The 27678-nt window shown below is 45.0% G+C and overlaps 1 protein-coding gene across 4 annotated transcripts in view; it reads right to left on the bottom strand.

The window, feature by feature from the left end:
• SLC18B1 (solute carrier family 18 member B1) overlaps window positions 1-27678 on the bottom strand; it is a 32269-nt gene that overhangs the window by 1861 nt on the left and 2730 nt on the right. For 3 of the 4 annotated variants that reach the window (XM_084777561.1, XM_084777562.1, XM_084777560.1), the window contains exons 3-11: window positions 18869-18964; window positions 18479-18552; window positions 16718-16865; window positions 12958-13114; window positions 6916-7052; window positions 4927-5028; window positions 2224-2315; window positions 1659-1754; window positions 701-775 (exon numbers count right to left, since the gene is read on the bottom strand). In XM_084777561.1, the coding sequence (XP_084633687.1) occupies window positions 701-775; window positions 1659-1754; window positions 2224-2315; window positions 4927-5028; window positions 6916-7052; window positions 12958-13114; window positions 16718-16865; window positions 18479-18552; window positions 18869-18964 (977 nt within the window). The remainder of the gene's footprint in view (window positions 1-700; window positions 776-1658; window positions 1755-2223; window positions 2316-4926; window positions 5029-6915; window positions 7053-12957; window positions 13115-16717; window positions 16866-18478; window positions 18553-18868; window positions 18965-27678) is intronic. The other variant, XM_084777563.1, reaches the window with a different exon arrangement.

The following is a 27678-nucleotide window of genomic DNA, read 5'->3' on the forward strand; positions in this document are numbered from 1 at the left end:
GCCCCACAGTACACAAGGTGCCCGCTTAGACCTGCAGAACCGGCGCTGAGAGCGGAAGGGAAGGAGAAGGGGACAAGAACAGCGACTTCTAGTCATTTGTAAAAGCAGAGTGGCTTGCTGACCTACATAACAATGAAAACAACAGCACATCTTTAAAGAACCTTGTTATTTTGGGGGTGGGGGGGTACATGACACGGCAGCCATAAGAAGGTCAGAGGACAGCCTTGTGGAATTGGTTCCCTTTTTCTTTCCATTTTTACGTGGGTCCCCAGGACTGAACTCAGGTCTTCAGGCCTGTGCGGCAAGCACTCGGCCTGCTCAGCCCCCTCCCTCACAGCCCTGCTCTTCTTTCTCGTCTTAATATCTGAGTCAGCTCGGTACATAGCTAGTGACTTTCTGTGTGCCATACTGCTACCCTGGAGGGTGCTGCCAGCGCTAGCAGAAAGCAAATAAATAACCAAGCAAGCGAGTGAACCAATAAAGAAATACATTTAAAAAGTCTGAGATACACTGCTGTCAGAGGAACTTTTAAGGATTACTCAAAGCGAGGCTCATGAGGGTCTCTTGGCTTGGGTAGAAGTCAGCTGACTTGCTAAACTTGGAGTCCCAGGGACTCTGGCTTGGCCCTGGGTGAGCTTCAGTTTTCCAGCCACAGTGTGCTCCTCCCATCTCTCAGGTGCCGACGGACGGATTCACTTACCCAATGGACCACATGGCACCAACAAGACCAGACACGAGTCCCAGCGTGCCTATTCCCTCTTCAAACCCATTTTCACTGCAAAGACAAACAAGGACAAAACCATCGTGAAAAGGAGAACGTGTGTGGAAGGATTATTTGACAGAGCCCGTCAGCTAGACCAGGTATAATCTGAAGAGACTGAAAACGAGAACCTTCCATTTCTAAAAAAAACTAAAAACAAAATGGACAAAATATGCAAATGAAATCTGAAGGGAGGATCTTAGTAAAATGACTTAATTTTATTACATCTGTAGACGAGTAAGAATCACAGCCCATTTGTGTTAAGTTCTAATTAAGTACATAATTGAGAAACTCTTAAAATGGGAGGAGGAGAACAAAGTGTTCTCTAGAAGAACAAATGCGGAACCAGCTCTTTGTCCTCTGAGCATCACTGAGAAACCCCAGCACAGTCACAGACCTCAGTGTTCATGAACGTGCCCACTGCACAAAGAAACAGTGGCCAAGGTACAGATGCCTGATAACCCTACATGCTTGTATGGTTCTCCTCCACGCAACAGGGCAAACACTGAGGCCTCCCTCTCCATTTGGCTCTGGACTTTTAAGATGAATAACACAGACACACACATGCACTCATACACGCTCTCTCATACTCTCTCTCTCTTACACACACACAACTCAACACACACTGGCACACACTCACATGCACTTACTCTCACACACGTACTCACATATACTCTCACACACACACACACACACACACACACACCACCACCACCACCACCACCACCAGAGACATGCAGCAAGCCTAGCATCTCCCCGAAACCTCTTCTACCTTATAGCATGTTGTCACTATGTTATAATCAGTATGATTTCGTTACATGGTTTGTATCACAATGTTTATATGCTATGAAATCATGAAGATTTACTCTTGGGCAAACATCCCCTGGGACTGACTTACTACGCACAGCTGAGCATCTCGGGAAACGTCGGGATGATGCTCATTCCTGCAGAGATGCCGTTCACAAGCAGCACCAGCACCAGGAGCCAGAGCCGACTGAGGGGAGTAGTGGAGGAAACAAAGCATTGTTATTTTAGGAGACACAAACTTAAAACCAAGGAGGGCAGGATAAATGCTACTTTGAAAATAACTCCGAAAATAACTCCGAACAAACAACCATGCAACTGAAACCCAAGAGAAGGCTTGGGTAAGATGGTACAGGCCAATAATGCTGCCACTTGAGAGGCCGAGTCAGGAGGACCATGAGTTCAAGGCCAACCTCAGCTGACAGAGCAAAGCAAACTAACACTTTATAAACAAGAATCAGCATTTTTCTCACTTGATAAAGATTTCCTGGGCTAAGATTTGCCTAAATCACTGCCGGTAAGGCACTGTCGGTCGAGCAAAAAGTTCAATACAGTCGTAAGTCAAGTCACTGTTTAAATAGCAATGTTTACATTACTAAGCCACTTAGAAAGTTAAAGAATTACTATTTCTCTAAAAACATGGAAGGCAAGAAAATTACCTTTTAATGTGAAGAATGGGCATAGGTCCTAAGAGCACGTAGCACGCAGCTGTGAGTAAGTTTCCAAAAACCAGAAACCATTTCCGTAGATTCTGGTAAAGAGAAAGAGTTTAAAAGCTTAAACCAAAAGACCTTTTGTAATCAAATGAGATATACATACATATATATATATATATATATATATATATATATATATATATATATCAATGACATTCAAAAATCCAAGTACACAGAAGTCCTGCAAGAAGGGAGCATATCACAGAATCTCTGTGCACCACGGGCTTGCAGCATGTCACAGTACCCGTTGCAGAGCACATTATTTAAGAGTGCTTACTGTAGCCAGGCATGGTGCCACATACCCTTCTCAGAAAAAGAAGAAAACAAAAAGAAGGACCTACTGTAGAGTGAATGGATGGGTATACGCTGTTCTAGTGCCTGATCTGATGTACGCAGCGGTCGGCTCTGGAGAGGCAGTGTGGTTTTTGTTGTCGTTGTTGTTGTTGTTGTTGTTTTTGAGACAGAGTTTCTCTGTGTAGCCCTTCCTCTCCAAGACTCACTCACTTTGCAGACCAGGCTGGCCTCAAACTCACAGCGATCCACCTGCCTCTGCCTCCCGAGTGCTGGGATCAAAGGCGTGTGCCACCATGCCCAGCTGAGGCGGTGTGGTCTTGAAGGAGGAACGCTCATGCTGGAGATCCACACTTTTATAAGCAAGGTTCTGAGAGCAGCACTGCCCACTCCTCACGTGGGGTTACGGTGGAGCACACTGGCTCCCAACACAAGCAGGAGCCCGGATCTTACAGAACCATGAGAAGTAAGTTTCCCCTGATTATTTGTGCTCCGGCTCTTTGATCCTTTGTTATAGAAGTCTAAACAGCCCAGGATGGTATCTCATAAAATTATATCTTATAAACTCCTTGATCCAGGCTAGAACTTTTTTTGTTGTTGTTGCTTTGTTTTGTTCTGTTTTGTTTTATGAGACAGGGTTTGTCTGTGTAGCCTTGGCTGTCCTGGACTCGCTTTGTAGACCAGGCTGGCCTCAAACTCACATCGATCCGCCTGCCTCTGCCTCCCGAGTGCTGGGATTAAAGGCGTGTACCACCACACCCGGCCCATATCTTTCTTTTTTAAGCAAGGTCTTGCTATATAGGCCTGGCTGGCCTCGAACTAATGATCTCTTACCCTCTTGCCTTCCAGGAGCTGGAGTAACTGATATTGGCCACCATATCTGGCTTAAGATTCTGCCTTCACATTTAGTTCCAAATGCTGTTAGAGATGTTGCGACCTTTTAGGGGCCTGGAGAGAGGGCTCAGTGGTTAAGAGTTATTTCAATATAGTTCTAAATCAAACTCACTGTTTTGATTATTTGTTTGTTTGTTTGGGGTTTTTGTGTGTGATGTGGGGGCAGTGAGAGATTTTTCGAATCAGGGTTTCCCTATGTAGCCCTGGCTGTCCTGGAACTCCTCTGTGGACCAGGCTGGCCTCAAACTCACAGATCATCCACCTCCTGAATGCCTGTACTACCACTGCCTGGTCAAAGTCATTATCAAAATATTAATATGTAGACTACTAAAGCCATATTAGTCCTCTCCTAAAGGACCCAAGTTTGTTCTCAGAACCTATGTTGGGTGGCTCAGAAGAGCAAGAAATCCAGGTCCAGGTGAGCCAATGAACTCTTGTGGTCTCTGAGGTCACCCATATACAAGTGACATACGTGTAAACAGTCACATATGCATACATACAAACAAGCATGAAGGTAAACTCTTTTAAAAAGAGAAGACATTATCATTTTTGTTACTTGGGTTACTAGGCAGTCCCCATATATATATATATATCAAGAAAGCTAAGGAAAGGAAAATGCAAAATCTAAGCACCAAGCACAGGAGGTCTGCTTAATGATGCTACTTCTGCATAACTGAGTGGGTCGGGTCTTACTGAAGGACAGCAGAAAGGATTCACTTCAAGATGGTGACTGGATGGGGAATGCACCTTTAAGGGTCATTCCCTCACACCCACTCTCTAAATCAGAATCTCCCTTTATTGGTTTCTGTTTCATCAAGTCCAATAAAATTTTAAGAGTCTAAGTCTCTGCCCTTGTTATTAGGATCAGGGGGTTTGGTTTTGTTTTGTTTGGGTCATTAGGGAAGCTTTTAGAAGGCATAATATAAGCCTGGCTTGTCCTATCAACAACAGACTGTGATCCTGGCTCTGGGAAGATTGAAGCAAGGGTGCTGAGTTCCAGATCAGCCTGGGCTATAGCCAGCGGTGATGGCACACGCCTTTCACCCCCGCACTCGGGAGTCAGAGACAGGCAGATCTCTGTGAGTTCAAGGCTAGCCTGGTCTACGATATGAGTCCATGATAGGCAGGACTACAAGAGAAACCTGTCTCAGGAAAAAACAAAACAAAACAAAACAAAAACCCACCACCACTACCACCACCACCAACAACAACAACAAAACACAAAAAATATTTGATTTCATAGTCAAATAGTTTTGAGATGCTTTAGCATCAGACTCTTTTTCACGTGAAATACTGAACTTGAGTCTGCTAAGAGACACAACTGAGGCTGGGAGACACCGTGTTCTCTCCATGTGGCCAGCTGAAAGTGTCAGCTTTAAGCGACGGACCTTTAGAACTCGGGAGAAATAGCTATGGATCTAAACACACAAGAGCAACTCAATTGTAAATCAGTGTACATACAGGCATCTTATCACTGAGCAGGCCAAACAGCGGCGAAGAAATGGTGTAGGACAGCGACAGCCCCAGGAAGACCAGTCCCACGTATCCAGCTGACAAACTGAACTGGAAAAGAGATCCCACATTAGAGTTGAATGCTAAATCTCTCTTTAAGATGAACTCATCCCTTCCCTTCCTCTGCCTGAGCTCTAGTAACACAGTCTGTCCGTTACACTCAGCATTTGTACTGTTTATAGCTGTGACTAGAGAACAGTGTAAAGGGGGCTTGGGGGCTGTAGATTATCTTGGCTCATGGTTTCAGAGTGTCATAGTGGGAGGGTGGCACAGAGCTTACAGGACAGCAGCCAGGAAGCAGAGAGCCAATGCGTGTGTGTGTGTGTGTGTGTGTGTGTGTGTGTGTGTGTGTGTGTGTGTGAGCTGGCCTTCTCCTTCCTTCCTTTTCTCACCCCAGCCCTAGCCTCTGGGTGGTGCTACCTGCACTTACAGCATTCCCTAGTTAGTCAGCACTGTCTGGAAATAAGCTCAAGACTTACCAGAGATGAACTTTACTAATGCCTTAGGCACTTTTTTATCTAAGCAAGCTAACAACCAAGATAAACTTTCATCACATTCCTCTTGTTATTACTTTGTACATGGGTAAATACTTTTTTCTAAGGAGGAAAGAAAGAAAAAACAAACAAACAAACAAACAAAAACAAAACTCCAACTGCTTATTAGAAATCCTAGAAGTTTTATTTTGTAGCATTCGACATTAAACACATAATTTGATTTCTACAAATTGTTACACTCTCTCATCTAGAGTGTTTCACAGATTTTATGTATACGTAAAAACCATACCCAGAACTTATTAAATGATGCTTTAGGATAGTGGCCCCGGGGTTGGGTTGGTGGGAGGCAGGGTCTGCACAGCAGGGGGTGTGTCACAGTGAAAAGCAAAATAGCTAATATGAATTCAACACTTAGGTTTCAGCAACGGGGCTCTTGGACCCTGTCTCCTACTCTGTAGCATAGACAGACTATAGTCATGTGATTGTATCAAATAGCTAAAAAGCAAATAGAGAGAGAACAACTGGGACAGAAGCACACCTTCCAAAAGACCTAGTGCCCGTTCCTGATGCCTCGTTACCAACCACAAGGCAAGGAAAGTATCCTAGTTAAGCAGCATAGAAGATTATTGGGGGATGGTCTGATGTGTTTTGATGCTAATTACTGCTTGCTGTCTGTGTGACCCTCCTTTTGTTTAATAAAAAGCCATCCCACCTGGGCGGGGAAGAGATAGGTGGGGCTAAGAGAGAGAGGAATTCTGGGAAAAGGAAAGACTGCCATGAGAAAAAAAAGGAGAGAGACTCGAAGGGAAGAGAGGAAGGCTGCCATGGGTTAGATGGAGAAGAAGCACATGGCTGGCGTGGACGGAAAGTCTGGCCCAGATTAAAAAAAAAACATTAAAAAGTATTTTGGATTATAGATGGGAGGTAGCTTGATAGAAGTTATTGAAAACAGATAGCATGGGACTGAGGCCCGGATCCCACGCCTGCCCCACTATGGGAAGTAGTTTCAAGGACTGATACGTACCCTGCCCCAGGTTAACTAAGGCTATTTTAAAATATGACAAGTGTCTGTGTCTTAATTGATTACTAGCTGGGCCTACAGATAATACAGGCGATACAGATAATTTTAAAAGCAATAGAAGATCGCCCGCACGCACCTGGAACAATATGAGCCAGGCCTTGTGGTCTTGCGTATCAGACACTAAGGGAAGAGTCTATCTTTCTTAGTGGGTCAGACCCTGGATCACAGAATCGCCTGCCTGGCTCAAAGGAACAGCACTGAGGGAGGACGGTGATGCCCACAGCGCAGCTCCCTGCCTACTGCTTTCTCACAGCTATAGGTCTTTCCCTAAGGATGAGCTCAAGGGCACAAAACCATGGCCTCGGATACGTGGCCAGGCTGCAACCGTGGCTGCACGTGTGCGCACACAGTCAGGCCGCTTACCTTCTCCATGACAAAGAGAGACAGGTTTGGATCAAGGAAACCAAAGCAGGAGCTGAGTGAGATGATGACGAAGGCTGTGAGGCCCACCTTGGGCAAGGTGACGAGTTTCCAGAAGGACTGTTGGCTTGGATCAGACTCTTGGTGTTAAAAAAAAACAAACAAACAAACAAAAAAAAAACCAGAAACACATCACAGCAATTAGCGTCTCTTAGCTTTATCTTTTACTTTAGGGTCAAAGCTGGTTAAGATTGTCTCTCAGGTACTTTGGAGTGGCCCGGAATTAAATACTATCATCTACATTAGCTTCTAAATTCTCCAACAATGGATTTTATTCAAAACCCTGTCTCGAAAAACAAACAAAAGAAAATAACAAGGAACAAAAAAAAAAAAAGAAAGAAAAGAAAAGAAAGAAGAGTTGATTAATGTGATCCTGGGCAGAGACAACCTCAGGGTTAGCCCCCATCTTGCCCAAAGCATTCATCACAATAGTACACAATGTCCAGAAATTAAAAGAGTATGCAGACTTGTACTGCCTTAGGTAATATTCTCAGGGAAATGTCAGAATACAGAGATAAACCCAAGACTATCAGCCTGTTTTTTGAAAGCACAGCCAGGAGCTCCACTCTCAAACTGCACTACATATTTCATTTATTTTTATTTTTTATTTTTTTAAATATGCATGTAAATTTTATTCATGGTCAGACTCTCAGTCTAATCTTGGTACATTAGCAATACTGCTACAGAGAATGAGGCATGTTGAGCACAGACACCACTAGAGGCTCGTCAATGAACTTTGCCTGTGACATGCTGCCCCTGCCTCTCTAACTAGCACTGCCTGTAGTGCCTTCTTTCAACTGTCACAAAATGGTCAAACCTTAACTTTTTTCTTTTAAGAAAAATATTAAAGGTATTCAAAAGACAAATTACAAGAAAGAAGATTAACAGATGTCATTCGTCTATGTTTTCAAATTACTAATTTAGTCTCTTCACATTGTACATAAGCAAATAAATTTAGAGAGGGAAAAGTGCCATCTTGTGGCACTACACAGTACTGCCAGCAGGCAGTTAACCCTGGTAGATTTTATATATTGAATTTGAATTGAAAATCACAAAAGAAGCGGGGCTGTGCTGGCACACACCTTTAATCATGGCACTTGGGAGGCAGAGGTAGGTGGATCTCCGTGAGTTCGAGGCCAGCCTGGTCTACAGAGTGAGTTCCGGGACAGCCAAGGCTACACAGAGAAACCCTGTCTCGAAAAACCAAAATAAATAAATAAAGAGAAAGAAAAATTACAAAAGATGGGCTGGAGAGATGGCTTAGCAACTAAGAGACCTTAGTTTTCTTTAAGGGGACCAGAGTTCCATTTCCAGTACCCACATCCAGTGGCTCACAATCACCTGCAGTTCCAGCTCCAGGTGACCTGATGCCTCTGATCTCTGTGTGCACCTGCACTCACACACAACACACCAACACACAATTAATAATGATAATAATAACAAGGCACAGGTGTGCATGCCTTCAATCCCAGCACTCAGGAGGGAGAGGGTGCTGGATCTCTGAGTTTGAGGCCAGCCTGGCCTACAGAGAGAGTTGCAGGACAGCCAGGGCTACACACAAAAAAACCAAACCAAACCAAAACCTGTGTTGAGGCGCATGCCTTTAATACCAGCACTAAGGAGGCAAAGGCAGGAGAATCTTTGTGAGTTCGAGGCCAGCCTGGTCTACAAAATGAATCCAGGACAGCCAAGGCTACAAAGAAAAATTCTGTCTCAAAAAACCAAAAACCAACCAACCAATCAAACAAACAGGAACACCTTTGTTGAAAAACAAAACAACAACAAAAATTTAAAAACAACAAATAATAGAACATTAAAATAAAATAATTTTAATTATGAAAGATTTTAGTTTCAGTCTGGTTACATTTCTTGTGCATGCAAAAAGCATTATCTGTTAGAACATATAGCTCAGCAGTTAAGAACAGGTTCAGTTCCCTGCACCGACATGGCGGCTCACATCCATCTCTAACTCCAGGTTCATGGGATATGATGCCCTCTTTCTGACCTCTGAGGGCACCAGACATGTAAATGGCATCTGGACATACACAGAGTAAAAATACTCATCCATATAAAATAAAATAAGCAAACTTTAAAACATAGTTTCAACTTTAACATAAGAGAATGTATAAAAGCACCTATAAGAAGCAACACTTTATTGGTGTAAGTGGAAACTCTTGAGTAGAATGTAGCAAAGTCTATAGGCTGCTCCAAGGGTACTTGGGTGTGTGTCGCCCCACTTCCTCCAAATCCTGGCATTGCTACTCTCCTCAAGGAGAGAGAACTCCCTGGTTACCAACACCTGCCATGAAAGGTATCAGAGACGGGGCGAGGGGTAGTCCATGAAAAAAGCCACACATATGGTACCACTTGAACCCTTATCCTACAAAGAAGAGATTTGGGAAAACCACTTAGAAAAGGAGACAGAGCTAGAACACGCTGGTGAGCAGAGGGTATGGGAGAGTTCGGAGACTCCACACCATGTGGCACTTACACTCAATAATTGCTCAAGTGGCTTTCAGGATACAGGGCTTGTCTCATGGATGTGAAAGATTATATTTCGAGTTTGCCTGCAATCCTGTCATGCTGAAGCAGAGACGAGAGGGCCAGCCTGGTCTCCATAGTGAGTTCCAGGGGCTAGCTATATAACAAGACCCTTTCTCAGGAAAAAAAATTATCTACAAGTAAAAATTATATTTATCAGTAGTGAATGACACTGGTGTGTGTGTATGTGTGTGTGTGTGTGTGTCTGTGTCTGTGCATCCAAGTATATAACAATTGCATTACTTGTCATTTTCTGTAATGAGAACATTTAAAACCTACTTCTCTTAGCAGTTTTCAAGTAGTAGTTTTGCTTTCTGGGACTTCATCTCCAGGTTCACAACAATGCTATGTAAAATAGTAAATACAGCCAGGTGGTGGCAGCGCACACCTTTAATCTTAGCACTCGAGGAGGCAGAGGCAGGCAAATCACTGAGTTCAAGGCCAGCCTCATTCTGTGTGGCCAGGGCAATACAGAGAAACCATGTCTTTAAAAAAACATAATAATAATAATAACAATAGTAAATTCCAGAAACAAGAAAGCTCTAAATTTTAAATAATTTTAATTATAGTAATTCTATTTGTTTTATACTTTCTACTATAAGTTCTACTTGTTCTATACTTTCATTATTATCACTAATCTCTTTTTATAACTTTTGTTTATTTTATGTGTAGTAGTGTTTTGCCTGTGTGCATGTCTGGGCCCTGTGTTCCTGCTGCTGTGGAGGCCAGATTGAGGATGCTCCATCCTGGGAGCTGAGTTACAGATGGTTGTGAATCATCACGTGGGTACCGGGACTTGAACCCTGGTCCTCTGCAAGAGCAGCCAATGCTCTTAACCATCACTTCAGCCTCCTAACTGTGCCTAATTTTATTTTGTTTTGTTTTGTTTTTTGAGACAGGGTTTCTCTGTGTAGCCTTGGCTGTCCTGGACTCACTTTGTAGACCAGGCTGGCCTCGAACTCACAGCGATCTGCCTGCCTCTGCCTCCTGAGTGCTGGGATTAAAGTCGTGCGCCACCACGCCAGGTTGAGCCTAATTTTAAAGTAAGCCTTATCATAGGTATATGTGAGTGAATAAAAACATAGCGTAAGTGGGACTTGGTGCTCACTCTGTTCCGGAGCACAGGTAAGCCTGCCTGGTAGCATGTGGCCCACAGAGGAGGTGGGTCTACAGCATAGCGTATAGATCTTCCTGTCACCGCGATGTAAAGCAGACCTCTTCAGGTTCAGGTTCAGGATTTTAATGGGAGGACTGCAGTGCCCGTGGCTGCTGGAGTAGAGCACCAGAGAGCACCTGGAGAGCTGATGTGGAGACTGAAGGGCTCCTAACTAACACACAGTGCTAAGCATCACTGGCTGCGGGCGTGGAAGGACACTGAATCCTGCCAATGGAAGAGAAAAGAAAATGTGGCCACTTTCCTAGTTATCTGCACTAAAATTTTCAACAACTTTAAGAATACTCTAGCCAGGCATGGTGGCGCATGCCTTTAATCCCAGCACTTCAGAGGCAGAGGCAGGTGGATCGTTGGGAGTTCGAGGCCAGCCTGGTCTACAAAGCTAGTCCAGGACAGCCAAGGCCTATCTCAAAAAAAAAAAAAAAAAAAAAAAAAAAAAAAAAAAGAATACTCTTAAATATAAACATTCAAATCTGAATTATAGCCTGAATATTAACCCAAGGGATTTTTTTTTTTAATTCCAGTTTTCATTCGTCTGTTTTAGGTGTCTTTTCCCGTTTCCTAGTATAATAGAGTTAACAGTTTTTTTCTTCTGCTGCATGAGAGTATGACCAGCTATTTCTTTTTTTTTATTAGACTTAATTATTATGTGTGAGTGTTTTGCCTGCCTGTATGCATGCACACTACAGGCACGACTGATGCCCAAGGACGTCAGAAGAGGATGTCAGATGCGAACCACAGATGCTGGGAATCAAACCCAGGCCCTCCGCAAGGGCTCTTCGCCACTGACCCATCCCTCCAGGCCTGTTGCTGACTGTCCCTAATTCTCAGTCAAATAGCCATCACACTCGCACCTCAGCCCAGGATGCTAAACTAAGGGAAACAAAAACAAAACCCAAACAAGCTAACTGATTCTTTACACTTGCAGAGAACATGAGCACCACCTTGTGGCTTACTGTGGTATTGCCTCTCTGGCTCTGTTCTCAGCTGCCCAGCTCTCCTGCTGAGCTCTGCAGCTTTGTTATATAGTAACCTGGTAAGGGTGCAACGTTGATTATCCTACTAAGAAACAATACTTACAATGAACATAACCTGATTGGTAAATTTCGTTTGGACAAAAAGGAACAACAAATGGGCCATAAGTAAGTACCTAAGGGGGCAAGGTGTTCTGTGCTCCTCCCACTGGTTAGCTCTTATCAGCAACATACAGGCACTTGTCACAGAGACGGTTGATTCATATGGGCATGAAAGCTTTGGGCCTGTATCCTTGTAACTGTTACTACTGCATTGACAGGTGAAAGGCCCACTGGGAAGGAAGACTCGGCCTTGCCTTCCTCTATTGAATGTGTCTCAAACAAACAGAGTGAGAGACAAGCACCTCACTAGGTGGCCAGGCTGGCCTGGAACTCACTGTGTCCATACAGTTGGCCTAGAGTTGGGACTGGCAGAGGCAGGAGGTTCTCTGTGAGTTCAAGACCAGCCTGGCCGACAGAGTGAGTCCCAGGGCAGCAAGGGCTACACAGTGGGACTTCATTAAAATACAACCAAAAACAAAACAAAAGCTAGCCTAGAACTTTTGTGGGACCTCCCCTGGCTTTTTTTGTTTGTTTGTTTGTTTTTGTTTGTTTGTTTGTTTTTCGAGACAGGATTTCTCTATGTAGCCTTGGCTGGGCTGGACTCACTTTGTAGACCAGGCTGGCCTCGAATTCCCAGTGATCGGCTTGCCTCTGCCTCCCAAGTGCTGGGATTAAAGGCGTGTGCCACCACCGCCCAGCTTCTCCCCTGGTTTTTTATGACAGCAACCTCTGTGAAAATTTAGTTCAGCCCATGATAATGGCTTGTGAACAGAAATTAAATATTTGTTTCTCCTAAAACCTGGGGGAAATTGGTATATGGGTTTTAAGATTTTTATTTTTTTTTAAAGGTAGGGCCTCACACATCCCAGGCTGACCTCAAACTCACTCTGTGGCTGAGGCTGCCTTACAGGAGAGCATTTTTCCATGTTCTGCTTGTGTGGCACTGGCGATTAAACCTAGGGCTCCATGCTAGGCAAGCACTCTGCTACCTGAGCTATATTCCTGGTCCTTTGTAAGCAAAAAGTACCATGAACTGACTACCCACGTCTTAGGAAAGAAAACCAGTTTTGGAGGATACTGTAAAGAGGCATTATTGATTACACAAAACAGAAGCTAAGAAATCATAAACATATCCTTTAAAAAGACACAGAAGGGAAGTAAAGATTTCAAAATAAGTGTTACATTTGAGCTCACCGTAACTTGGCAAAATACAAAGGTTGAGTGGTATCAGCAGCAGGACCATGCACCCCAGGAGAATAAAAGGCACCTCATAGCCAAAGGACTGGTACAGCACACCTCCTAGTGGGGGGCCTGCCACCAGCCCCAGTCCAGAGAAAACTTCAAGACTTCCCTAAAAGTGAAAAACAAAAAGGAATCTAGTTAATGCATTTCAGCCGAAGAATTACGAGTGTCAGCACACTGACACATGCCTTTAATGTCAGCACTTGGGATGTAGAGGCAGGCAGACCTCTAAGAGTTCCAGGCCAGGCAGGGTGACATGGTAAGATCCTACCTAAAAATGCCCGGTATTGCAAACCTAGCTAACCTACCTATGGCCAGTGAGGTCATGGACACCAGCATTGACCCTAGTAAATGCCATTTTCCTAGACCAGTATAATTTGCAACCACATCTGAAATATGTATCCTTATACCCACAGATAGTTGTTGCTCCTGCCCTGCATCAATGGAGCGTCTTTTTGCAGCTGACCAAGACCATTGCAGACGTGTACAACAGAGCAGAATGTGTGGCCACAACTGGGCACTGGGTGTCCAGCGCCAGTTAATACATACGCACCACAATCTGTGTGCCCAAGTCTCGGGGAACACAAAAAAATAGGGGGCAGAAGAGGGAGGAGTCACGACGTCTGCTGCCAGAGAGTGTCCTCTACACAGACAGGAAAGCTGCATGCGTGAAATCTCAACAACAGCTGCCTAAACCAGAGCAGCTACACCGTCTGACATGCCACACGGATGGGAGAAATTGGACAACATTGTATCCCCAGATGAAGAGCTACAGGCAGCCAGTGGCTCCAGAGAAAGGGAGAATCGGTCTTCTTCAGGGGGAGACCCCAGATGGTTATCCAATCCAAGTGGTCAGTGCTGAACACATGTGCATGTAAGCAACACTAGATGAACTCGGCTGAGATTGTATTTACACACACACACACACACACACACACACACACACACACACACAGTAATTAAAAAGAAACAGAAAGTATACAACTATAGTACTGATGTATGAAAATTTCAAAAAAAATAAATAGAAACAGAATTATGAGAGCATTACTTGGAAAAAAATGCTATTTCACAAAGATGTTTGTTTATACCCTGACTGATTGTTTACACACTGATGTGGTAGCATCGTTTGCAATGTCAAGTGAGGTGTGGCGGAGGACACCTGTGATCACAGCGCCCAGGGGAAAGAGATGCAGGCAGCAAAGCCAGGAGTTCACACCCAATGTCTAAGAGTGCTGGACAGCCTGAGCCCCTGAGCCCCTGTTCTAGACAAAGGCACATAAAGATGCAAATGGCTTAAATACTAACATTTTAGTTAACATGGTGATATCTATACAGTGGAAGTGCACACAGCCAGGAGAGAAAGAGTTAAGGATATTTTATTACTAGATATAGGAGACCTCCCATGTGAATTTGTCAGTATAACCAGCAAGGTGTGAAACAGTGTGAAGAGCATGTCATTACATGTGTAAAGAAAAGGAGGGGAAGCTGGGCATGGTGGCGCACACCTGTGATCCCAGGACTCTGGGACGCAGAGGCAGGTAGAGGTCAGTGTGGTCTACAAAGTGAGAAAACTATAGCCAAGGCTACACAGAGAAACCCTGTCTCAAAAAACCAAAAAAAGAAGGGGAAAGAATCATTCTGCTACTCCATATGTGTATGTGCATGTGCACATATGTGTACGTGTGCACATGTATGTGCATGCATTGTACATGTGTGCATCTGTATGTGCGTGTGTATGTACACACATGCATATGTATGGCATGCATGTGTACATGCGCACATGTATATACGTATGCATATGTATGTGTGTTCATATGTACGTGTGTGCATATGTACACACGTGCCTATGTACTTATGTGCATATGTGCATGTGTACTTATGTGCATATGTGCATATGTACTTGTGTGCATGCATAACCATGGAATCTTGGGAAGAATCCTGAAATACCAGCTGCCCTCTTGGAGCAGCTAGGGCACTGAATGACTGGACGGCAGATGTGCAATGCGAAGTCAGAACAGTAATGGTGTGTGTCAAACATCTGCTACATCCTGTATTCCATTTTATAACTTTTGAATTTTGGTCTGCACAAAATTAACTAAAGCTGAAATAAACAAGGACACCCTATGGAAAAGAAGCTCACTGTAAGGAAACTGTACCATTCTAAATCAATCTAGTTTTCAGGGGCTTTAAATACACCCATGGCTTACAATCTTCCAGACAAGAGCCAAGGAGTAAAACGGATGATTAACTAGTGTGTGGAATGTATTGGCTCTGGCTGCAACTTTTTTTTTTTTTAAGATTTATTTATTATGTATACAGTGTTGTCTGCTTGTAGGCCAGAAGAGGGCATCAGGTTACATTATAGATGGTTTGTGACCCACCATGTGGTTGCTGGGAATTGAACTCAGGACCTTTGGAAGAGCAGGCAGTGCTCTTAACCACTGAGCCATCTCTCCAGGCCACGTGGCTGCAACTTTATGTGCAAGACTGGGAGGGCAGGTCTAGTTTCCCCTGCCAATCTCAAATGTCAGTGGGTGGCTGCCATTGTCACAGGACTTTCTTGGACAGTACTTCCCAGAGTTTCTGCAGGACACCAGCTCTTTGAGAGGTCAATAAGTCTGATATGGAAGAAGTTGGCCCGTGGCCAAACTGACACATGCAGTGCTCAGAAAAGCCTAAATTAGACAGCGCTCCTCAGACAAGACACAAGTGCTCTGAGCACGTCAAGCCGACAGGAGACCTCTTCCAGGAGTCTGAGGAAAGGAGAGCAAAGACTCTCACAAGCGAAGCGTGTCCGGAGGGATAAGGGCTAGAGTGGAGGAAAGCTACAGGCAGCTCTGCCAGGACCTACTCACAGGGGCACAGGGAGACAGCAAAACGCTACCCGGAAGGTTTTTAAAAAACAAAAGCAGAAGAAAAGAAAGCAGGGAGGGAGGTTAGCGAGACAGCTCAGCAGTTAAGATCACATGCTCCGGCAGAGGGCCTGGGCTCCTTTCCCGGTACCCATTTGGAGGCTCATGACAATTGTTCCAGGAGGCTCATGACAATTGTTCCAGGAGGCTCATGACAATTGTAACTCGAGTTCCAGGGAATCTCATCCCCGCTTCTGACCTCTGTGGCGCCTGGGCATACATGCAGTGTAGATGCATACACGCAGGCACAACACTCATACACATAAAAAAGAAAACAAATAAATAGGTTTTTTTTTTCCTTTTGTTCGTTCTGTTGAGACAAGGTTTCTTTGTGTAGCCCTGGCTGTCTTGGACTCGCTCTGTAGACCAGGATGGCCTCGAACTCACAGAGATCCATCCCTCTGTCTGTGTGCCTCCTCAGTGCTGGGATTGAAGGCGCGCACCACCATTCCAGATTTGCCCTTCTTTTTAAACCCTCCCCTCCTGTGGCAGAGTTGTCACCGATGATCTTCATTTGTTTCTTTGCTTTTGTTTCTTAGACAGTAACTCGCTGGGTCAACCGTGCTGGCCTCAGACTTTGGATGCTCCAGCCTTCACTTCCAGGTGTGTGTCACTACACTTGGCAAGGCTATGCTTTTTCTAGTTTTTCACTTGAGGTAGAAACTAGATATCACATTTTAAACAGCGGTGGTGTTGGGGGAAGGGGGGACACAAGAGAGTAGGGGGGAAGCATGTAAGAACAGATCAAACAAATGTTTTTGGCTATGTAAGAAGGAAAATAAGAAGTTCACATTACATACCATGACTGTAGCCACATTATTTGGGAAAGCCTTTGCGAGGATGGAAGACGATGCCGTTATGGCTGCGCCAAAGCCTATGGCATCTACTATTCTCACCAGAAAGCACATGGTAATAAATATGGGTCCTTCTGGAAGCTGATCCAAGACACTGAAAAAGGAAATGACAATTACCAAATGTCAAAATGGCTTTAAGGTTTTTTTTTAAACCCATTCTACTCCTTGAAGAGAACCATACTTTCCAAAGTTACTAGATAAAAATCTCTGAAGGAATCTTCTAAAGAGTTGCTTTGTCAGCTGGGTAGTGGTGGCATTCTCTTTTAATTCCAGCACTTGGGAAACAGAGGCAGATAGAGTTCTCTGTGAGTTTCAGGCCAGGCTGGACTACAGAGTGAGTTCCAGGAAAGCCAAGGCTACACAGAAAAACCCTCGGGGGAGAAAAGAGTTGGTCAGTCACACTTTCGGTAGAGGATTTCTGTGACACATCATGCAAACTTAGTTGTCCCTTGTGTTGGTATAGCTGGCCTCTGAGATTATAATCTAACAAGGCTTCTTTGTGATACCGTGGCTCCTGGACCCATAGGAGACACGATGGCAGGACCTACTTGGGTACCAAAATCAGAGGATGCTGAAGTCCCCGACATAAACCATATTGTCTGCTATAACCAATGCTCACCTTACCAAATGCATCTCTAACTTTAATTTACTTATTCTTTATGGTGCTGTGTTGAATCCAAGGCCTCACCCATGGTAGGCAAGTACTTTTGCAGAGCTATGCTTACAGCACTTAAGCTGCTCCCTGAATGCTTTTGACAGCCAGGACAATGTGAATGCTGTATAAATGGTGGCATACTTGTCATTGGGGGCGGGGGGGGGGGGGTAGTTACATGAAAGAGCAAGGCCACACCTTTAATCTCAGCATTTGGCAGTAGAGGCCAGCCAGGTCTACATAGTTCCAGACCACTCAAGGCTAGATAGTGACGCCTTATCTCAACAACAATAACAAAACAAAAGAAGGTGTTAGGGAGCCCCTCTAGGAATATTCCACAAGCAGAGGAGAGAAAAGAAGCTAAGAAAGATTTCTGATGATGCTGTTTCAGCACCTCCAGCCAGGTGGCCTTTGGGGCGATTCTGTAAGAAATAGAGTCTCTTTCTGTATAATCAAAAAGTTTCCTCGGCTCAGAAGACTATTAAGTTCCCATTATGAGTGGTCACAGGAGTCCCTGGGGATGAATTCAGGAGGCACAGTTCTGTTTCTCTATTGTTGTTTCGAGACAGGCTCTTCCAATACAGCCCAGGCTGGCCCAGAACACGAGGTCCTCCTCCACTGTCTCCCAAGCGCTGGAGTCACAGGTGTTCAGCACGGAGTCCGCTTCAGCCGTTCAGTAGGAGACCTTGGAAGACTCTGTCCTTAAGGTCAACAATGTTTCTATTTGCTTCCCACCCGCCTCCCGCCACCATTACTTGCATGTCAAGCATCTGACAATCCAGTAACTGGTTGGGTTAAAGAGCCCCTAATGGATCAATGAGATGGCCCAGTGGGTGAGGTGCTTGGCAACCCGAGTTCAAGACCTGCAATCCATGTAAAGGTGGAGAGAAAGAAGTGATGCCACAGTGCTGTCCTCCGTCCTCCATGCGCACAGCCCCCTCCATCACACACATATAACAACAAAAATCCAGGACAACTTCTAAAGCCATTAGCATTGTTGGCAGGCAGACTATGAAATCTGTCCTTGTTCCCGTACCTATTAGAAAGTTACTTACCCGAAAAGAATGGTAACTCCTCCTGAGATAAACATTCCTGCTATAAACATAAATTTGGCTCCAATGTGAACAAGCTACAATAAAAGTCAAAGAAGAACGATAAATGGGTTGCTTCAACAAGTCTACATTTATATAAACAAAAGCACTATGTAAAATTGCAGGGAAGCATGCATAGTTAATATCATATTAAAATAATTATTTAAAAGAACTGTAAAATACAGTGTTTGCAAGCATGGAAGAGACAAACTAATCAAATACTGGGCTCCAACTGGGTTACTTCTGTATCTATAGAAATTGTACATTAGTAAGTTATAGTAACTCACCACACGATCTTTGATATTTGAAAACTAATATGTATGTATGCATATGTATATGAGTACTGATACTTACATATTTCCCAAACACCAAAGATGCCAGCAATTCAAATAAAGCATAGCATCCAAATATCATCCCAATCATGGTGTTGCTGGCCCCCTTCTTTTCTGCCTTAGGAGAAACAGAAACAGGAATAAAAATTGGAAGACAAAACAGTATTGGGTGGGAAGACAGGAAGATAGTCAGAGCATCACCTTATAAGGAAAGATAAGAATGTAGATGGTAAAATCTAGACTCCAATGTGAAAGTGATTCATTTAATGTGCCTATAAAGAATTCCCTGGCGGGGAGGGGGCGGGGGGAGGTGGTGCACGCCTTTGATCCGAGCACTCAGAAGCCAGAGGCAGGCAGGTCTCTGTGATCAAGGCCGGCCTGGTCTACAAAGCAAATTCCATGACAGCCAAGGCTACACAGAGAAATCCTGTCTCAAAAAAACCCAACCAAACGAACAAACCAGGAAAGAAAGACACACACACATACACACACGCACATGCACACACACACACACACACACACACACACACACACACACGCACACACGCACACATCAAATACTTCAGATGAGGAAATCGGGACCCTGCCTCTCAGCCACAGGGTGGAGGAGACCGCTGATGTAGACAGACTGCAGCATCACCTCTAGTTACAGAATTGCACTCCACCAAAAACACTCAGCACGTGCCAGTTGCCAGTTCTAAAGGAAAAATCAACAAAAGCAAAAACCCTTCAAAGAGAGGAAATGCCAGGAACTGGCAAGAGGATCATATGAAGGCCCAGCCAGTCGGCTCTGCGGCTTCTGCCATCCAACTTTGAAAAGACTTCCCTTCCTCTGAGCAGTGCAGGGGGAAGTGCACTCCCCATGGTCCACATCCTTCTGAAAGCCAAGCGGTCGTTTACCCTCCATATGGTGGGATTATTAGTAGTCATAGCTTGTTCCACTGGGAACCTTGGAACTCTGCTGTAGATGAAGTAACACTTATTGTGAGTCTTCTTTGTGTGTGTGCCTGAGTGTGTCTGTATGTGCACCGCAAGTGTGTAGCAGTCTATGGAGGCTTTGATTCCCTGGGTCTGGATTTACAAGCAGTTGTAAGTCACCATGTGGGTGCTGGGAACTGAACTCAGGTCCCGTGCAGCAACAGCAGTGTGTGTTCTTAACCACTGAGCCATGCCTTGAGCCCCTAAAACCCCTTTCAAACTGTGCAAGTATGGCTGACCTGTGAGCCCAGTGAGGCGGTGGCCAGAGACAGCTCTATGCTACCACTTTTAGCAGCCTGGGGTCCTTTTCAGAGGCCCCTATTCAGCCCAAGCTGGGATTCTTTTTTATTTTATTATTGTTTTATGGCTTTTTAAGACAGGGTCTCATGTAGCCCAGGCTGGCCTAAGACCTGTTATGTAGCTGAGGCTGGCTTTGAATTCCTCCTGATTCCTCTGCCTCTACATCCTGAGTGATGTGCAGGCATGTGCCATCCCACCTGTTTACGTGATAATCAAAGATGGGGCTTTATGCTAGACAAACTCTACCGACTGGGATGCGCCCTCAGCCTCAAGCCAGTGCTTTTCACTTGGATGCAAAGAAAGAATTTCAAGGCAAATCAATATGAAGCAACGTTGGAACTTATTAAGAGTTACAGATGGAGTTTATTATACTTTAAATAGATATGAGCAAAGATGTTGGAGAGAGAGAGGGTGTGGGGCTTAGGGAGCAAGAGAGAAACTTTTTTTCCAATTTCATTTCTTAAATACATTTTCCAGATTACATCACGAGTGTTATCCCCTCACTTGTATCTTCCCGTTTCCCCTCCCCCTCCCTCTTTCACCCTATTCCCCTTCTCTAGACTTGTGACAAAAGGAGACCTCCTCCTCCCCCACCATATGATCACAACCTATCAGGTCTCATCCTGATAGCCTGCTTCCCCTTCCTCTGAGTGCCACCAGGCTTCCGCACCAAGGGGAAATGGTCAAATAGGGGGCACCAGAGTTCACGTCAGAGGCAGTCCCTGCTCTCCTCACAACACTGGAGAATGAGCTGTCCATTAGCTAGATCTGAATAGGGGGTCTAGGTTTGCTGCATGCATTGTCCTTGGTTGCTACAGTAGTTTGTGCAGGCCACGCTAGGTCCAGATCTGCCAGCCTTTATGGTCTCCTTGTGGGGTTCCTGGGCCCTCTGGGTCCTTCTATCTCCCCCATTCTTCCATACCACTCTCACCTGGAGTCCAATAGGGAGTCCTTGCATCTGTCCCGATCCCCCACTGAGTGAAAACTATCAGATGACATCCCTGTTGGGCTAATAAGTGAGTATATACCATATGTGTCTTTCTTGGTCTGGGTTATCTCACTCAGGATGATCATTTCTAGTTTCATCCATTTGTCTGCAAATTTCATGGTTTCCTTGTTTCTAATATCTGAGTAGTATTCCATAGTATAAATGTACCAACATTTCTTTATCCATTCTTCTACTGAGGGACATCTGGGTTGTTTCCAGATTTAGGCTATTATGAATAAAGCTGCTATGAACATAGCTGAGCAAATGTCCTTGTTGTGTGGTGGAGCATCTTTCGGGTATGTGCCAAGGAGTGGAATAGCTGGGTGTTACGGTAGCACTATTCCCAATTTTCTGAGAAAACACTAGATTGATTTCCAAAGTGGTTGTACAAGTTTGCACTCCCACTAGCAATGAAGGACTGTTCTACTTTCTACACACCCTCGCCAGCACGTGCTGTCACTTGAGTTTTTGATCTTGGCCATTCTGATGGGTGTAAGATATAATCTCAGAGTCCTTTTCATTTGCATTTCTCTGGTGACTAAGGATGTTGAGCATTTCTTTAAATGTTTCTCAGCCATTAAATACTCCTCTGTTGAGAATTCTCTGTTTAGCTCTGAACCCCATTTCTTAATTGAGTTATTTGGTTTGGTAGTGTTTAATTTCTTGAGCTCTTTATATATTTTGGATATTAGCCCTTTGTCAGATGTAGAGTTGATGCAGATCTTTTCCCAGTCTGTAGGCTGTCACTTTGTTCTGTTGACAGTGTCCTTTGCCTTACAGAAGCTTTTCAGTTTCATGAGGTCCCACTTATTATTTGTTGACTTTAGAGCCTGGGCTGTTGGTGTTCTGTTCAGGAAGTTGTCTCCTCTGCCAATGAATTCAAAGCTCTTTACTTTTTCTTCTAACAGATTTAGTGTACCTGGTTTTATGTTGAGGTCTTTAATCCACTTGGACTTGAGTTTTGTACATGGTGATAAATATGGGTCTACTTGCATTTTTCTACATGTAGACATCCAGTTAGACCAGCTATCATTTTTTCCATTGTATAGATTTGGCTTCTTTGTCAAAAATCAAGTGTCCATAGGTGTGTGGCTTTACTTCTGGAGAGAGAGAAACTTACGGAGGGATAGTACACCGAAATGGAGTGTTTGCTTCTCAAGACAGGAGCACCCCAGTGTCTTTACAACAGCCATACAAATATTTGTCCTTGTCTATCCTTCCTCAGATCCTCATATTGGGTTGTCACTATATCCACTTAAAGGTTAAAATGTACAGCCTTTTAATCCCAGCACTTGGGAGGCTGAGGCAGTGGGGTCTCTATTAGTTTAAGACCAGCTTTGCCTACAGAGCAATCACTAAACCATCTGGAGCTATATAGTGAGACCCTGTATTTAAAAATAAAAAGGAAGAAGGGAGGGAGGGAGAGAAGGATGGATGGAGGGAGGAAGGAAGGAAAGGAGGAAAGAAGGAAGGAAGGAAGGAAAGAAGGAAGGAGGGAAAGGAATGATCTTTAAGGATAAACTCTGAAACTCCAACTGGATATGAAATGGAGTGTGAAGCCCCACACGGCAGCCCTTGGGAGTCAGCGGTCACCTTTCCCACACCTTCTCTGTGTCAGGCTGTGCATTACCTGTGACTACTTACGGTCAGGAGACTGGGCTCCGTTCATTGTGTCACCAGAGCATCAAACAGTTTTACATCGAGAATCCTGAAAACCTTCAGCATGCATTCTTGGGCCCCGGGGAGATGGGTCAGCACTTGAGAGCAATTGTTGCTCTTGCATGGCTTACAGCCACCCAGACTTCAGTTCCAGGGGACCTACGTTCTTCTGTCCTCTTAGGGTATTGCATGTATGAGGTACACACATATACATGTTCAAAATAAAACAAGTAAGTCTTGACTATTGTTGTTTTTTTCTTTTCTTTCTTGCTTTTTTTTTTTTTTTTTTTTTTTTTTTTTTTGGTTTTTCGAGACAGGGTTTCTCTATGTAGCCTTGGCCATCCTGGACTCACTTTGTAGACCAGGCTGGCCTCGAACTCACAGCGATCCGCCTGCCTCTGCCTCCCGAGTGCTGGGATTAAAGGCGTGCGCCACCACACCCGGCTATTGTTGTTTTTTTCTTTCAAGACAGGGTTTCTCTGTGTAGCCTTGACTGTCTTGGGCTCACTTTGTAGACCAGGCTGGCCTTGAACTCACAATAATCCGCCTGCCTCTGCCTCCCTGAGTGCTGGGATTAAAGGTGAGTGACACCATGCCTGGCACATGATCTGCTTTTTTTAAAGATACTGTTACTACATTTACTTATTGTGTGTATGTTTATACATGTGTGGGACATGCATGTACCATGGCACACATATGAAGTCGGAGGACAACTTGCAGAGTCAGTTCTCTCCTTCTACCATATAGATCCAGGGGAGCAAAGTAGTACCTTACATGGAGCTATCTTACCAGCCTGTGCACGTGTGTGTGTGTGTGTGTGTGTGTGTGTGTGTGTGTGTGTGTGTGTGCCTGTTGGGAGGGTTGAGAAGAGAGAGAGAGAGAGAGAGAGAGAGAGAGAGAGAGAGAGAGAGAGAGATGGAGGGAGGGAGGGAGGGAGGGAGAGAGAGAGAGAGAGACAGAGAGAGAGAGAGAGATGGAGGGAGGGAGGGAGGGAGAGAGTGTGTGTTCCTGGCTTATAACTCTCACTTGGCTGACAGGTTATAAGATCCTTCTCATTCTGGAAGGGCCCTGCCTCTGACCCAGGTGTAGGAACGTTACACAGAGAACAACAAAAACCCAAGCTGTCAGGCCTGGCTGCTTTTCTACCCTCCGATCTGCAGACTACTATGCTATACAATGAGGTGTCCATGAACTCCAGCGGCACAGAGTTCACAGATTCTACACGGCTGACAGTATAGGTGCTCCTGATGGACGACGGGCCACCTAGTCCGTTACCTCATGTGTGCTCTGTTTAATAAATCCATACCCTTAAGTGGTTCCCTGAGTTCTAATTGAATCCAAGGAGGGGTATGTATGAACCCCAACTTGTAGCCAGTTAGCCACAAGCTGCAGATTGACCTGGAGAGAGATTGTGACTCTGGGGTCTTGCAGCTAGCATTTGAAGGGTGTGTGTGTGTGTGTGTGTGTGTGTGTGTGTGTGTGTGTGTGTGTGTGTCCTGGGGCTGAGATATCTCCAGGCGACAGAGTATCCGTTGTCCTGGATTAGGGGACTCCACAGTGTCTGCTGCTGAAGATCTACTTGCTTCCTAGAGATAAAGGAGACATCCTCATGCCGTTTGAAGCCACAGAAGTGACCTTTGTTGTGAACGCATAGCAGGAGACACTGCATTTCAGGTGGGTTTTCCCTTTTGTGCCAGCTAGTTTAGGTCAATTTGACACAAGCCAGAGTCACTGGAGAGCAGGAAACCTCAGTTGAGAACAAGATCAGGCTGTTCAAAAGCCCTTCAGGGCATTTTCTTAATGATTGGTGGGGGAGGGGCCCAGCCCTTGGTGGGTGGGACCACACCTGGGAAGGTGGTGCTGAGTTTTGTGTAAAAAAAAAAAAAAAGCAAGATGAGCAATCCAGTAAGCAGCACCCCTCCGTGGCCTCTGCATCAGCTCCTGCCTCCAGGTTCCTGGACTAGTTGAGTTCCTATCCTGACTTCCTTCAGTGATAAACAGCAATGTGGAAGTGTAAGTCAAATAAACTCTTTCCTCTCCAACTTGCTTTTTGGTCATGGTGTTTCATCACAGCAGTAGATACCCTAAGTAAGACACGTTAAGCAGTGGATCTCAACTATAGAGGGATTTAAATTCAGCAACATGGCTGCTCTGGCAAGAGATCACACCTAAAGGTCTTCTAGGTCTGTGTGATCTGGCTGAATACAGACATGCCTTTAGTCCAGGTGACAGAGGCAAGCAAATTTTTGAGTTCAAGGCCAGACTGGTATAGAGCAAGTATCAGGTAAAGAAAAGCATAGGTCCAGGCATGGTGGTACACACCTTTAATTCCAGCAGTCAGGAGTCAGAGGCATGCAGGTCTCTGAGTTCCAGTCAGTGCTGTTCAGACAGTTGAATGCAGGGCGGTGGAGGTGAGTTTGTTTATGAGTTCAGTGCAGGTCATCAGAGGCAGTTGAAGCCAGAGAATAAGAAGGAGCCAGAAGATTAGGACAGATTGCCAGAGTTAGTTTGAGGCCAAGCAGAGCAACACAGTGAGAAGCTGAGAGCTGTCAGAGTGAATATCACTCAGCTGGGAGTGGAGTTTGAACCAGCACAGCTGAGATGAACCAGCCAGCCAGAGTTCACAAAGAACTAGAAGGGTGAACTTATTCAGCAGGAAGTTCACAATTACATCCGGCAAATAAAAGCAGCATTTACACTCAATTTGTGGCTCACAACCCATTTGGGGATCGAACAACCTTTTGACACGGGTCACATATCAGATATTTATTTATATTACGATTCGTAGCAATAGCAAAATTACAGTTAAGAAGTAACGACAAAAATAATGTGATGGCTGGGAGTCAGCACAGCATGAGGAGCTGTGGTAAGCGCTCGCACCAGCATCAGGAAGGCTGAGTTAGAGGCTCCCATTATTATTTTTTCCACAAAACTCGAATCTGACCGACCACTCTGATGCTCTCCCACTCACCATCAGATCCTGGTGGTGCATTCCGGGGCTCCCGCACTCCAGCAGCAGCTGGCCCCTCAGATGCCAGGCTGCTATCAAGGTTTTGCCCTCTGCCCTCCATTTAAACCTCAGCGCATGTGTGCTGCCTCCTGCTCCCTAAGAGGACGCCACTCCCTCCGCTCCTGCCCTGGCCACATCAGCAAGGGCGCAGCTCCTATCTGTTATTTCCCAGAGAAACTACCAGTTCTCATAGCCACACCTCACTTAGCCTTAACCTGGACCGTGTCAGTCTGTGCCACACCTTCCTTCTTGGCTCTGATCTACCCAGGTGTTAACCATATCCCCTGACCCCGCCCCCCCCACACAGACTGTCTCTTTCTGTCTTTCTGTCTCTGTCTCTCTCCCTCCCTCCCCCTCCCCCCACCCCTCCCTCCTTTCTCTCTCCTTTGTATCATCACTCCTGGCCACCTTTTCCTTAAAGAGTATCCAAGTCAGCCAGGTGTGAAGCAAAGGCAGGTGGATCTCTGAGTTCAAGACCAGCCTGGTCTCCAAAATGAGTTCAGGATAGCCAAGGCTACATAGAGAAACCCTGTCTCAAAAAAAAAAAAAAAAACACCGCAAACCAAACCAAACAAAAAATTAACATACTGGGATCCTCAGCACTCTCTCTCCTTTTGGCACTGTAGGCACCAATGGATAAACGGGTGGCAGTGTGTGCTGTGAACCAGTGAGTGCTGGCTGGGTACAGGGAGGAAGCAGTGTTCCTTTAGCACAGAGGCTTCTCTGGTGATGCACAGAACAGAGGACTACATGCTCTTGAAGTGGTTTGAGAACTGAGAAGTTGTCAGTGCCCTGCAGACCTAAGACTTTGGCAAGACTCACAAAATAAACATGTGGACATATTGTTTGAACTTGCCCAAACTAGTTCCCTCTCGGCCATATTCCCATGCAAAGGGCAAAGGTTAGAGAGAGCCAAGCAACATTAATTACAATCCTTCCTTTGAGCAAACATCACTTCTGGGGTACATAAGAAGTTCAGACTGAATTACCTAAGTCACAACTATCCCACCCCACCCCCACTTTGGAGACAAAGTCTCACTTAATGGCCCGGGCTGTCGGGAATTAACTTATGGACCAGGCTGGCCTCAAAACATCTAGGATCAGCCTGCCTGCCTCTGCCTCCTTCTTGCGCTGGTTAAAGGTATGCACCATCATGCTTGGCTACAAGTACCTAATTCTAATATATATATATATACCCAACAGCAGAACACAACATTGGTATCTTGATCATTTATTGAAGCTCCCTATTTTCAGCTATAGACTCCAAACTACCTGGTAGAATAAATAATACTTTTAGAAAGTCAAATATATTTTAGGAGAATTGGGGTTGGGGAAGGATGACTCAGTAGGTAATGTACTCGTTATGTAAGCAGGACCACCTGACTTGGATCCGCATCACCCACATACAAAGCTGAGCTTACTGGTACATGGCTGTGATTCAAGCACTGGGAGGTGGAGACAGAAGGATCCCAGGGCTTTGCCAGCAGCCAGTCTAGCTGAACTGGTGAGCTCCAGGTATAGTGAAGATGGCTGATGCTGACTACCTCTAGGCTCTTTATAATGGGCTAATAGCACCTTCCACCCCTCCCCCCCACCCCAGCATAATACAACTGCCATATAACACACACACACATACACACACACAAACACACACACACACGCAATCTATATTGTAGGCACGTGTTTATATTTTACTTATTTTTTAAGATTTAAAAAATTTTTACTTATGTGTTAATGCACCTGTGTCTGTGCGGAAATATTTACACATAAGCACAGGTGTCCATGGAGGCCAAAAGCACCAAATCCCTCTGGAGCCAGAGCTAAAGATGGTATGAGCTGCCTGATGCGGATGCTGGGAACTGAGCTCAGGTTATCTGGAAAAGCAGGACCCACTCCT

The sequence above is a fragment of the Acomys minous genome (assembly GCF_964271855.1).
Source record: "Acomys minous genome assembly, chromosome: 3".
NCBI lineage: Eukaryota > Metazoa > Chordata > Mammalia > Rodentia > Muridae > Acomys > Acomys minous.